Source organism: Corythoichthys intestinalis, chromosome 17, assembly GCF_030265065.1.
Source record: "Corythoichthys intestinalis isolate RoL2023-P3 chromosome 17, ASM3026506v1, whole genome shotgun sequence".
Classification (NCBI taxonomy): Eukaryota; Metazoa; Chordata; class Actinopteri; order Syngnathiformes; family Syngnathidae; genus Corythoichthys; species Corythoichthys intestinalis.
In genome coordinates, this window is record NC_080411.1 from 24,140,512 (window position 1) to 24,153,745 (window position 13,234).

General features: G+C 36.7%; 1 protein-coding gene across 1 annotated transcript in view; it reads left to right on the plus strand.

Annotated features, from left to right (window-relative positions):
- LOC130905081 (A-kinase anchor protein 2) overlaps nucleotides 1-13,234 on the plus strand; it is a 149,053-nt gene that overhangs the window by 66,782 nt on the left and 69,037 nt on the right. Inside the window, exon 5 of the mRNA XM_057818098.1 lies at nucleotides 12,139-12,253. Coding sequence (XP_057674081.1) covers nucleotides 12,139-12,253 — 115 coding nt within the window. The remainder of the gene's footprint in view (nucleotides 1-12,138; nucleotides 12,254-13,234) is intronic.

A 13,234-nucleotide genomic window follows, 5' to 3' on the forward strand; every position in this document is an offset into this window, starting at 1 on the left:
TGATACTTACTGAAATAGCAGTTCCATGTTACAAGCTTTGAAAATATTTTTTTTTGCCTCACAGTGTGAAGCATTGGTGTTTATATCATTCCACATTATGGTTACCTTTTCCAAGAACATAACTTTTAGGCACTTGAATTGTCAATCATTAAAACTTTGCTCCATGTACTCTCAAGAAACGTAGGTTCTGTATAATGTGCTAGGGATTTGTTAACAGCCTCCAAATGCAAATGTTTTGCGATGGGGAGGTATGAAGGCATTTGTTAATTTTATTAATAAAGATTCCCATGCTGGAGAGCACCCTGTCCAATAGCTTTTTCTACAAAACTGTTAATCACTGATCTATTTAAAGGTAGGTGAACAGGACCCTATACAGATGTGGATAGTAACTTGTTACATGTACTTTGTTTAATTTACTTGTGTAACTTTTTGAGGAAAACATGTATTTCTAAGAGTAGTTTTTACTAAGCTATACTTTTTACTTTTACTTGTGTAGATTTTTGAAGAAAAAAACACTACTCTTACTCCGCTACTTTAGGCTACACACATGGGCACTGCCAGGGATTTTAGGCACCATGAAAAGATATTACTTTGGGCCCCACCACCAGTGCCGGGACACACACACACATTTAGAGTATCAACTATCTAATTTCCTGCATTCTGGTGAATCTTTACACACTAATTTGTGCATTTTCTGCATTTAAGATGAAAATATATTTATGTAAACATACAGCGTATAGAGCAATAATGAATAGACTGATATCATCTTTAAGAAATGTACTGAAGGCCATCTTTTACAATCTAAATATATTTTTATTAGAAATATTCTGAAAGCAAACACCATAATGAATGACTTAGAATAAATGTTTTGTTTTAACTTAACTATACTACAGAATACATTACAGTATACAGTATACAACTGTTTTAGTATGAAGAGCTTGCTAAGGGTTTGCCTGCCGTACTGATTAAACATAAGCTAAAAGTGGAGTTAGCTAACACGAGCTAGCAAACAATTACACTATTTAATTATGGAGTAGGCTTAGCCGCATCTGGAAACTCGCTATCTCCACTATAGGCTACAGCTCCTAAGCAAGGTCCCTTGTTAACAAACTAAATTCAACTGATGACAAACTAAATTCAATAAATTCTTGACAAACTGGATTCAAGCCGATTTTTAAAAAGAAAATTTCCACACCGAACTTTCAACATCTGTAGTATACCAAAAAAATGCCGTCATCATTTGGAATTCATGTTTTTGAATAGGTGAATGTCGCTCACTGAGGGCGGAAAAATCCTGTATTTCTTACGGGGTGAGCTGGGACCTCGCTTCGGAGCTTTGTAATAGACGTCGCGAGGTTCCAGATGGGGCTGGAGTGGGCTAAGATAACAGGTTAATTTTAAGCACTACACTGACACAAGACACCAACCTTACTTTGTGAAGTACTTTGTCACATCCTGTTGGCCTTTTCTACCCCTCTCCTGTTTTGTTTTCTTTTCTTTCCTCTTTTGATAACCCAATTTTTGTTTTGAAAACATTTCTGAAGTACTGCGCACTCAGAGTCATTGACTGCTGTAAATGCGCACTGTTGCTCCCAGTCTGATCGAAGGAAGGGCAGACCAAACTATTTAATGAAACACAGGGGTTTTGGGGTGGCTTTCAATACATATGCTCTCAGGGTGTTTACTTTATGCCAAAAACAAAACAAGAAAAAGAAACCCTTCGTTTTATTCCTATTAAAATTATAATGATTAGCATTTAAATTTGCAAACGATTACCTAATGTTATAATTTTCTTTGTGGGCCCATTCAGGGCATGGGCCCTTAGAATCAATATCATTTCTCACCCCTGTACGGCGCCCCGCGCTACACAAGAGACATACATTTTTCCTCTTTATTCTACGTATCAGATTTGTTTTTTATTTTTTATTTTGCCAGTGATGCCAAGTGGCTGTAGCAGCTGTAGTAGTAGCAAGTAGCTCTACCGATTTCACTAGTGAGACGTCACAACAATAATCACATGACTCCATTACACCAATCAGACTAAGCTTGCCGTTCTATGATCAAGCAAGCCTGTTCAATCACGTGGCATCTTCAAAGCACTGTAAAAAATGAAGTATTTGACATAGAGCGCTGGCCTCAACATGACTCGAAAGCGCCGATTTAAACTCTCTCCCAGTGTTTATATGGCACCGATTGACCTCCTTGACGGGAGATATGATCATTTTAATTTCATACTAATAACTATGAAGAAACTATTCACAATTTAAACTAGGAACTATTTTGTCCACTAGAGGGCACTCATGCGCTTTAGACAAATAATGCTTCATTTCAGTCTTTTTTTTCTCTATCTCTCGCTGGAATTCAATATATATAATAGTATATTTTTTATTTCTTTGGCTTAATGTAGTTATGAAATGGGTTATTGTACAGTATCATTATAACAAGAGTTCATATAGATAACTTCGTGCTCAGAAAAAAATACAATTGTTTAAAAAAAAAAAAAAAAATCCAACAAAATATTAGTTACTCACAATTTTACTCATTACTTGAGTATTCTATTCACCAAATAATTTTTTTGTTGTACTTGAGTACATTTTTTGGCCGACCGCTTTTACTTTTATTTGAGTAATATTATTTTGAAGTAACACTACTCTTACTTGAGTAAAATTTTTGGCTACTCTACTCACCTGTGACCCAAAAAAACTCACCCTCATCTTTAGACCTACCGTCAAATTCGGCGAGACCTTACAATGAGCATTATAATTTCTGAATTTGTAGACATGGTGTATAACTTAAATGAAATCTAATTGAATTGTGCATGTGTATACTTACGGTACATTACCAATTGCCTAAATGAACTAATCAATTTACCTCTTTGTGGAGCAATGAATTTTCATTGCAATGAGTAATGTTAAAGTTTCTCTGTCACCCACGATTGCTTAAAGAAAACCTAAATAACACATCTTACTGAGTGTTTTGCAGTCTTGCTTTCATCCATGCACACCCTCCTGGTGGACTTTATAGCCGTGTAATTTAGACAAACTGATGCTTTCATTTTGAGCACATTAAAATAACCGTGCAGACCAAATGCCTTACGTCAAGTAATTTCCCAAGAGCGGGCGGCTTCATCTGAGAAACAAATTATCTTAACTGAATGCAGAGAGAAGTATAGCGCCATAAACATAGCAAGAGCAGACCAAGGATTAATCAAAAATAAATATGAATGCTGTATACTTTGTACGCTCCGTTTACAACTTGGGCAGTAACATCTAAAATTGATAAGGTATGTCTTCTGGTTTGGCAGAGCACAAATCTGAAATTGTGACATAAATGTCAAAAGATCAAAACCAACAGACATCAACCCTTGTGACTGTGTATGTATGTCGGTATACATAAATAATGTTATAGTCTATAGGGGTAGACTAAAGGAGTGCATCTGAGTGTGAATGGTTTGTTTATACATACCATTTGGTCAGTCCACGGTGTAGCCTATTGTTTCCTGATGTCATTTGTAGACTCCAGCTCTCCCATGACCCTAGTAAGGACAAGTATTTTAGGAAATGGATGAATGGAATTTGATGATACATCAGAAAAAAACTATGCTCAATTGAGAAACTTGATACATTCATGAAAGGAAAACAGATTTGAGACTTTTACATGAGCATAGAAGTAATCATTTTTTTTCACCCGTGAAATGCTTGGGAAAATGGTCGCTTACTGGCAACGCTCACTGAGGCTTACCTCAACCAAAGTGATCTTTCCAGCAGCTCTGTATCTGGGAAAGTGGCTCCCAAAAGAATAAGTACACCCAGAAGGAAAGTTCACATTAAAGCACACATGAATTACTGTGTAAAAATACTCTCTACTTCATTGCATGGTTAGATATTCTTCTACTCCCGCTATAGCATCAATCGTTTGGATCGCCTCTGAATCTACAACACATGTGGGCATATGCACACAGTCTACCACCACGCATAAAATCAGATATGCACTCTTCCCTGTCCCATATGATGTTGGACGTATCCATGGCAACTAGTCTGCGGTTCGCTGACAGGGTGGGACAGTGACATTGACACTGGGTTTTCTTAAAGCATTTCCGCTGCCAGAAATGTACATACTGTACATATAAACTTATAGAACATCATCCATCCTTAAATGACAATAGCAGACTATTGAAAAAAAAAAGTTACATTTTTAGCACTTCTTTTTCTAATCCATGGTTTACATGATCATTCATGTTCTCCATATAATAGGGAGACAAATATGATAAATGAGGTTAACAGGACCTCAAAGTAACCATGACAATCTAGCAGTCCTGTACAATATACTTTACAATGTTCCCACTCAAGCTTTATTGCCAGCATTGTTCTGTTCCTGGTTTGTTCACTAGAGGGGGCCATCAACATGTAATACTGTGCTCACCTTTGCAATACATTGGACACACTGCCACATTGAGCCGCAATTTTTTTTTTTTTTTTTTTTTTTTCAAGTGGACACTGCATAGTCTACACTCTACAGTGATTAATTAACTGAGGTGTCAAAGCAGTTTTCCCAGCCAAGGTGCCCTCATGGATGCCATAAGAGGTGATTCCACATCCTTTTTTTGTTTTGTTTTAATACAACAACAAATAAACAAAATAATAGCATAGATATACAGTATATTATATACATTTGTATATAATATCATACACTATAAAGCTAAAATATAGTATAGTATAGTATAGTATAGTATAGTATAGTATAGTATAGTATAGTATAGTATAGTATAGTATAGTATAGTATAGTATAGTATAGTCAGGGGTGCACATAAGTGGTCCGCATGCGCGCATGCGTACTGGACGTAGACAAACGCGCTGGCCCTCAACGGGTTCCATACGCTTTTGCGTACCGATGGCTGACCACTGTATTTACGGCGGACACGAGAAAATAACTTCTCAAAATGTCGAAGAGGCAGGCCACACTGAGTAATTACTTCCGTGTTCCCCCACCCCCGTCAAAAGACAGACAGACGACAGAGACGTCACCGGAGCTACCGAAAAAAGGACTTTTGCTGAAAAGTGGCTGCAGGAGGTACCATGGCTAGAAGTAAATGATGTTCACACGGAAATGCGGTACAAAATGTGCCGTGAGAATCCCAATGTCGCCGATTAGAGCAGCGCATTTTATGTAGGGTCAAAGAATTTCAGCCATCCAAACTTTGAAAAGCAAGAAAAAACAGAGAGCATGTGGCAATTAAGCAAACTATCAATGTCAGACAGCACCGTAGTCGCCCTATGGACAAGTGGCGAAATAAAAGTAATGAAAACAGCACCATGCACTGACAAACGTGTTTTTGCTCGCATTTTACAAAGCTAAACATGCACGTTCAATGAGGTCTTATGAGGAGGACATCCCACTTTTAAAAAGGCTTGGAGTTAATGTGGGAGCCGCATAATGCCCTTTATTTTGATTTGGTGCGTTTATGTTTATTTCTTTACATGGCAATTTTGTTGTGCCAGTTGATGTTAATCAGGCATTAATTGTTAATATAATTAATTAAAGTTAATTGGCTCTAAGTAAAGCTTGTCATAAATTTATCGCATTAGGCGGGTCGGCTCTCAAGCTCAATGAGGACCAAGTCACATCTCCAGGTCCTCCTCTGAGAACCTGGGCAAAAAAATTATGTGCACCCCTGAGTATAGTATAGTATAGTATAGTATAGTATAGTATAGTATAGTATAGTATAGTATAGTATAGTATAGTATAGTATAGTATAGTATTGTATCCAGTGTTTCACAAAAGTGAGTACACCCCTCGCATTTCTGCAGATATTTGAGTATATCTTTTCATGGGACAACACTGACAAAATGAAACTTGGACACAATGAAAAGTAGTCTGTGTGCAGCTTGTATAATAGAGTTAATTTATTTTCCCCTCAAAATAACTCAAAATATAGCCATTACTATCTAACCCCTGGCAACAAAAGTGAGTACACCCCTTAGAAAATACATCCCTAAATGTCCAAATTGAGTACTGGTTGCCATTTTCACTCCAAAATGTCATGTGACCTGTTAAAAGTTGTTAGTGTTACTAGGTCCAGGTGTGCATAGGAAGCAGGTGTGTTCAAATTTGTAGTGCAGCTCTCACACGCTTTCATACTGGTCACTGAAAGTTCCAACATGGCACCACATGGAAAAGAACTCTCTGAGGATCTTAAAAGATGTATTGTTGCGCTACATGAAGATGGCCAAGGCTACAAGAAGATTACCAACACCCTGAAACTGAGCTGCAGCACAGTGGCTAAGATCATCCAGCTTTTTAAAAGAGCAGGGTCCACTCAGAACAGGCCTCGGGTTGGCCGTCCAAAGAAGCTGAGCGCACGTGCTGAGCGTCACACCCAAATACTTTCTTTGAAAGATCTTCGCAGGAGTGCTGTCAGTATTGCTGCAGAGATTCAATAGGTGAGGGGGTCAGCCTGTTAGTGCTCAGACCATACGCCGCACTCTACATCAAATTGCTTTGCTGTCACCCCAGGAGTAAGCCTCTTCTGAAGACGGTACACAAGAAAGCCCGCAAACAATTTGCTGAAGACATGTCAACAAAGCACATGGATTATTGAAACCATGTCCTATGGTCTGATGAGACGGGCGGGGTTTCTTGTGTACTGTCTTCAGAAGAGGCTTCCTCCTGGGGTGACAGCCATGCACAGCAATTTGATGTAGAGTGCGGCGTATGGTCTGACCACTAACAGGCTCACCCCCCACCTCTTCAATCTCTGCAGCAATGCTGACAGCACTCCTGTAACGAGTCACATGACATTTTGGAGGGAAAAGGACAAGCAGTACTCAATTTGGACATTTAGGGATGTGCGTAGTTTCTATGGGGTGTACTCACTTTTGTTGCCAGGGGTTTAGATATTATGGATATATTTTGAGTTATTTTGAGGGGAAAATTAACTCTATTATGTAAGCTGCACACAGACTAGTTTTCACCATGAAAAGATACTTAAATATCTGCAGAAATGTGAGGGGTGTACTCACTTTTGTGATACACTGTAGTATAGTACAGTATAGTATAGTATAGTATAGTTTATAATATTTCTATAAACAGTATTTTTCACTGAGAAATTTAAATGTAGTAACATTTAAAAAAAAAAAAAAAAAAAGTAAATAGTAAATCTGGATCTGCGTCCAATTTCCAATAGTGATAACAAAATGTATTTCCAGTGGTTAAAAATTAAATAAATAAATAAATCCATAAATAAAGGACAGTTAGTTGAAGTGCCTTAAGTGGATCTAGTCCTGTTGTAATACAGAAAAAAAAATATGTGCTGCTCATTGTCCTGAATTTGGCGTTAATAGGTTGGCCAGTCGCTAATTTAACAGCAAGACTTCGGAGCCTTTTGGATTTATCTAAAATACCAAAATGTCAAAATCTCCTGCCTATTTAGTTTATTAACGGAAATGTGTGATGAGTGACCAGTAAACCATCAACCTGAAATGACTAAAAATTTGGCAGATAAAAGTGCCCCCTGAATAGAGAGGCAGTCAGATCAGCAATGAATGAAACTGCTTATGATGCTAAAATGAAGAATGACCTGTTTATTCTGGAAAACTGTGGCGGGAACAACGGTTCTAAGGTCGTATTGTGACACTAACGTCTTCGTTCTTCACATATACAGTAATTATGGCACACACATTCTTTGAAACCCAGAGGGGTGTACTAAAATGTTGCCAGTTCTGGCAGGCTGTGAGGAAGCAACCATGGTTCTCCTCCCTAACCGCTTCCTTCTATTGTTGTCACATCCATCTCTTAATGTTGCTGTGTGTGAGTGTGTTTTCAGTGTGTCTCTGACACGTTAGCATTTTAGATTTTTGGCGGACTGTGAGTGGCTGGGAGTGGAATCATCATGTGGTGTCTTATAACAAATTCCCCTTTTTATGAGATTTTGTAATATTACAAATGCTGCAATGTACAGTAAAATTTTTGCTGCAAAACTGTTTTTCACTCTTAAATATAATGGAATGGGCAGCACTGTGATATAAAGGTTAATGCACTAAAATCAAGAAGTTTTGAGTTTGAATCGTCATTTGTGCTCATTGCGTTTTCTCTCCATATGCATGTTTGCTACAGTAATTGCCCATATGTTTTATGTGAGTGTCAGAGGTTGTTGTTTTTTTTAATTCTGTAACCAGACAAGGGTGTACGGTGGTCCCTCGTTTTTCGCGGTTAACAGCGACCATAACTAGCCGCGATAAGTAAAAAAACGCATAGTAGCGACCCCCACAACCACAATTTTTTGTGTGTGTGTGTGTTTAATGTATTTATTCAGATTTAGCATTGGAAAGAGATACATATAAGACATGTTTTTTCACTTCTTTACCCCCAAAGTATAATTTAAAAAAAGAAAAAAACATATATTTTAATAAATGTTTTATAAGCACTTCAGGTTTTAAACATTTTACTGTTCCACCAAATTATTTTTAAACAAGAATAAAGTATAAAAATGTTAATATTTATTAAATGCTTCAACTCTGCTCCATCTCCTCACTTACACACAATGAGTTGCCACAGCAATTGTTTAAGTTAAACTATAATTGACGCATGCAGTGCTTTGATGCTGAAGCTTCCAAGGATCTGTTCCGAGAAACAGAAAATGTCAATCAATCATCGTTAACTTTAATAAGCCACTCCAGTGCATTTTCTGAACAATAAAGAGCAGGGAGTTTTGGTGAGACTACGTGATCGACTTGGGACAGCTGATCCGTGTTTTTTTTTTTTTTTTTAATTAAAAATAATTCCATAATGGACTGAGGGCGGGAAGTTTGAAGTGCGAAGTAGCGAACGATCACTGTACTGAGCTTCTAGGCCAAATTCAGCTCTCGGCTCAAGCTCACAGATGATTAATGAGGGCAAGTGAAGTGGTTTGATTGACATAAAGTTCATCTGTGCCAGCATTGACCTAATTGAATAATTTAAATGTAACACAATGTGTTGTAGTAGTCTTTTGACTTCTAAATTTTTCAACCTCTCCTGTTTTGCTTATTTATCATGTGCAATGAAGGATCTGGTTGTTTTATGTGACATAGGGTTGTTTGATAAACTCCCTATTTGGTTATGAATGTGGTGATTTATATTGATTAGAAAATGCAGTCGGACAAAAAGAGATTTGTCAGGGACAGAAATGAGAAAAGTATAGACAAACAAAACAAACAGGGAAAACTGTATATAATGGTGTACAACAACAAGAATTTCTTTCACATAGTCGTTGGATCTGACTGTATTTTGTTGAATGGGGAGGTCATGCTACTCTGATAATTAAAAAAAAACAAAAACAAAAAAAACAAGTGAAACACAAGCCCAGAAGACACCTTGATAAATGAGCTCATTTGATCATGCATCATGTAATGTTATGCATGTCAACGGTTTCGTAGTTCAGATTTTTTTGTGTGTGTGTGTTTGTGTCTGTGTATGTAGTACTTCAAGGGAATTTGGCTTGAGAGGCTCAAATGATTTACCTAAAATCAAAATTGAGGATTAAAGTATAATTTATGCTTTGAAAGACAGCAAATAGGATTAGTAATATGGCAGGATGTTTCGGTTTGGTAGTGTAATTGTTGAACTGTCATGTTGGATTATTCATCATCTCCGTAGGATAAACTTCTTTAAGCCGTTCCAACATTATCCTACTGCGTTAGTCACAATATGGTCTTTTTTCACTGCACCATAACCAGCTGTAGCCAACATCTGGATCAGCATTGGTACTTTGCATCAAATTAGACTATCCTCCAGGACAAGGAAGGGCAATAAATCCCATGATGCCATAGAAGCAGACAGTCAGGCATAACCACTCTGGTTTGGATTGAAATCCAAACTTTTCTAAGAAGAGCAACACACAAGAAAATGGAAGGTTGAAAAGGTCACTGACATTCTTCACCTTTGTTTAACCTGCCAAAATTATTTTATTTTTATATTTGTTGTTAAAGCAAGGATTTTGAATGGCAAGCGGCCCTAGGTCCTGCCAGAATTGATCCATACTTGTACTGAACATCAGCAGAATCACAATATTCACATTAACAACCACAACAAGAGCAACTTTGCTCAGCTGACCTTGATGAAGAGCAAAAAAATAGAGCAAATAATTGCGAGTCATGTGCTGTTTGCTGCTGTAACTGAATTGCCTTTATTCATATAGGGTTATAAGTAGAAATGTTGTCACAATTTATTTGCCGTTTTTTTTGCAAATCGAGAAAAACTCTATATATAATCAAATGCAGTATCATTTTTAGCATTAGTAATAGTCTTACTTTAGTTGAATGGGGCAAATGACACAGACTGTGTCAGTTGCAAATTTAATATATGCGTCAGGCCACTAATAAAATGACTGTCGGGCCGTAGTTTGGATACCCCTGATATGTAATATAATAGAACTTACATTTACCTAAAAAAAGAATTGAGCAACATATACATACCTGTCAACCTTAGGCCGTTGGCAATCTTACCAATAGTGACGTATGCCCTTACAAATTGGTGACTAATCTTACAATGTTGTATATAGCGTGCAATATGAAACAAAAATAAAACTCAATTTTTAAAATAATATGAATTTATTGGTAATATTGTAACGTATAACCTGGTGCAATCAAAGAACAATCAATATATTCAGCTACATCATGATTACTAAAATATAACAGTGACTTGTAATAATTGTATGTCGCACTTTTGGCAATTTCTATCATGTCTTTTGATGGCTGCACTTCATGGCACTTCCGCTTGCAATTCAGTTTGACTTGAAGGTAGTTTGTTAGTGTGTCCAATTATAAACGAAAAAGGTCAATTGATAAAATTAACTTACCGATGCAATCTTTGAGTCAGGGAACATTTCTTTTGCTAATTCTGAGAAGTGATCAGCAATAGTTGCGGGCTAATTGTGTTCGGCAACAAATTGCCAGAATAAAATCTCCGCTTTCGTCACTTTTCATTCTGCAGACTCCATCTTTATGGCCAGTGTTGTTAATTTTACTTTAAAAAGTAATTAATTACAGTTACAAATTACTTATCCCAAAAAGTTATTGAGTTAATAACTCAGTTACCTGAATGTAGGAGTAATTAGTTATTTGGCAAAGTAACTGGTGTTATCTTTCATGTTTTTTTTTTTTGTTTTTTTTCAAAAAAAAAATAAATAAATACTATGGTAACCTTTGCTATGTTTGGTAGTCATTTAATGGTGTGAATCAACCGTTAAAGTTAAAATTGCTCCCGTTTTTGCATTAGTTCCCTTCTTTCTACTTTCGACATGCGAAAGTTTTAAAACTGTTTCGTCATTTAAGATAGACTCAAGTCAAGATTTTGCCAATTTAGGAGTATTTTAGATAAAAAGTTACTTATGTTAGCTAGGAAGGTTCACTACAACAGAGCCTTTCTGAGAAGTCTACTGCTTTAAAACGGCGGCTGTTTACCAACGCCGCCGAGTCTGTCATTTTGCATGTAGTTCTATATGTATGTGATATCTAGGCGTAGATTGTAGGCTGTCAGCTACAGTCAGGAAATATTGGAGCCACCCAGCCTAGCATCACGTTTGCTACAGTGTCACAATAAACAATCTTCTCTCTCCGTGTCTCTGACTTAGCTCGCGTCACTCAACCTACGAAACGCAAAGTAACGCACATTGTCTCGTTGTCAAAACGGTGACAAAATCCGAACGGAGGGAAAAAAAACGTAATGCACGAAAAACGTACAGTTCTCACTGTAATCAGTGCTCACTTGTACAACTTACGCCGAAACTATACAACTTGACAGGTATGCAATATGACTTTTTATCACATGTGATGAACATTTGTCCTGCTGTCCATGCTGAACACTTGAACAACATAGTTTATTTCCTCTATCAGAAATAGAAACTGGGAAAAACAAAAATCATATGTTGACAATGAATTCAGGTCCAAGCCACTATTGCAGGCAATTATGACTATAATTGACATGATTGACTGTCACTGGGATGGAACGTAGAACTTAATCTTATGACACGAGGCCATGTTTCCGTTTGTGTTTGCGCGTAGTTGAATTTGGACAGACTAATTTAAACAGCTGCAGTATGTGGGTGGAAAGCAGCAAATATCTCCAATACTGACACTAAGTGTTTTATTTGTCTGTTTTCAGGCTGGAATCTGAAATCGGTGCACTTGAAAGTGAAGAATCTCAAATCTCAGCTAAAGAGCAGGTTTTACGGGAACGCCTGAAGGAGACGGAGCGATCTATAGAAGACCTACAGAAGGTACTAAACATGTACTTGTGAAAAAATCCTTAATAGATATGCGGTAAATTACAAAGTACTGTATTTGAAGACATAATTAACTAACCTAACTTCGAAACAGATGATACTGATTTGTTGTCTAAATTAATACATTGGAACCCTTTAAAGTCAAACACAATTTGTTCACCGGTGTCGTTGGGCAACCTATATGTTATTCATTCATTTTTCCTGACATCATTTTTAATACGTACTTACATTACAGCCTGAATTTGTGAAAGTTGTAAAATCTAAGGAAAATTCATTTTTGTTGGAATACCTACCTCTTTTTTTCCTGTTACCACACCATCTAAGTGTATAGTCAAAATTTTGCGGTCATGCACAGATTGCTGTGTCCCATACATGTCTATCTGGAACATGAAAGTGCACCCCATTTACAGAGAATGAGATGAGGGGCTGTGATTAGCAGCAAATGGAATCGGCATATTCATGCCCACAGCAGCGCAAACTGCCCTTTTAGAAATTCACTTCCTTGTGCGGTTTGCGAAATTACCAACACCAAGGCTGAAAACTTGGTCAGAAAATGGAGTTCTATCTTAATTTTGCTAAAAGTGAAAGTGTCTGTTTGACATCTTGCTGCTTTTAATGAGTCATTTTAGTTCATGTATTTCTTCCCTGTAATATAAAAACATACATACAATGAATTTTTTTTTTTTTTTTTTTTTTTTTTTTTTAATTAAGGCCATTAAAACAAAAATTGCACAGTTTAATTTCTGAGTTCAGTCGTCTTCCAACTTTTTGTTTTGTGCCAGAGTATGTAGGGGCCAATATTACTAAATTTTACATATTTTTATATGTAAAAATTAGGGCTGTCAAATAATTAAAATTTTTAATCGAGTTAATTACAGCTTAAAAATTAATTAATCGTAATTAATCGCAATTAATTGCAATTCAAACCATCTATAAAATATGCCATATTTTTCTGTAAATTATATATATGTTCTG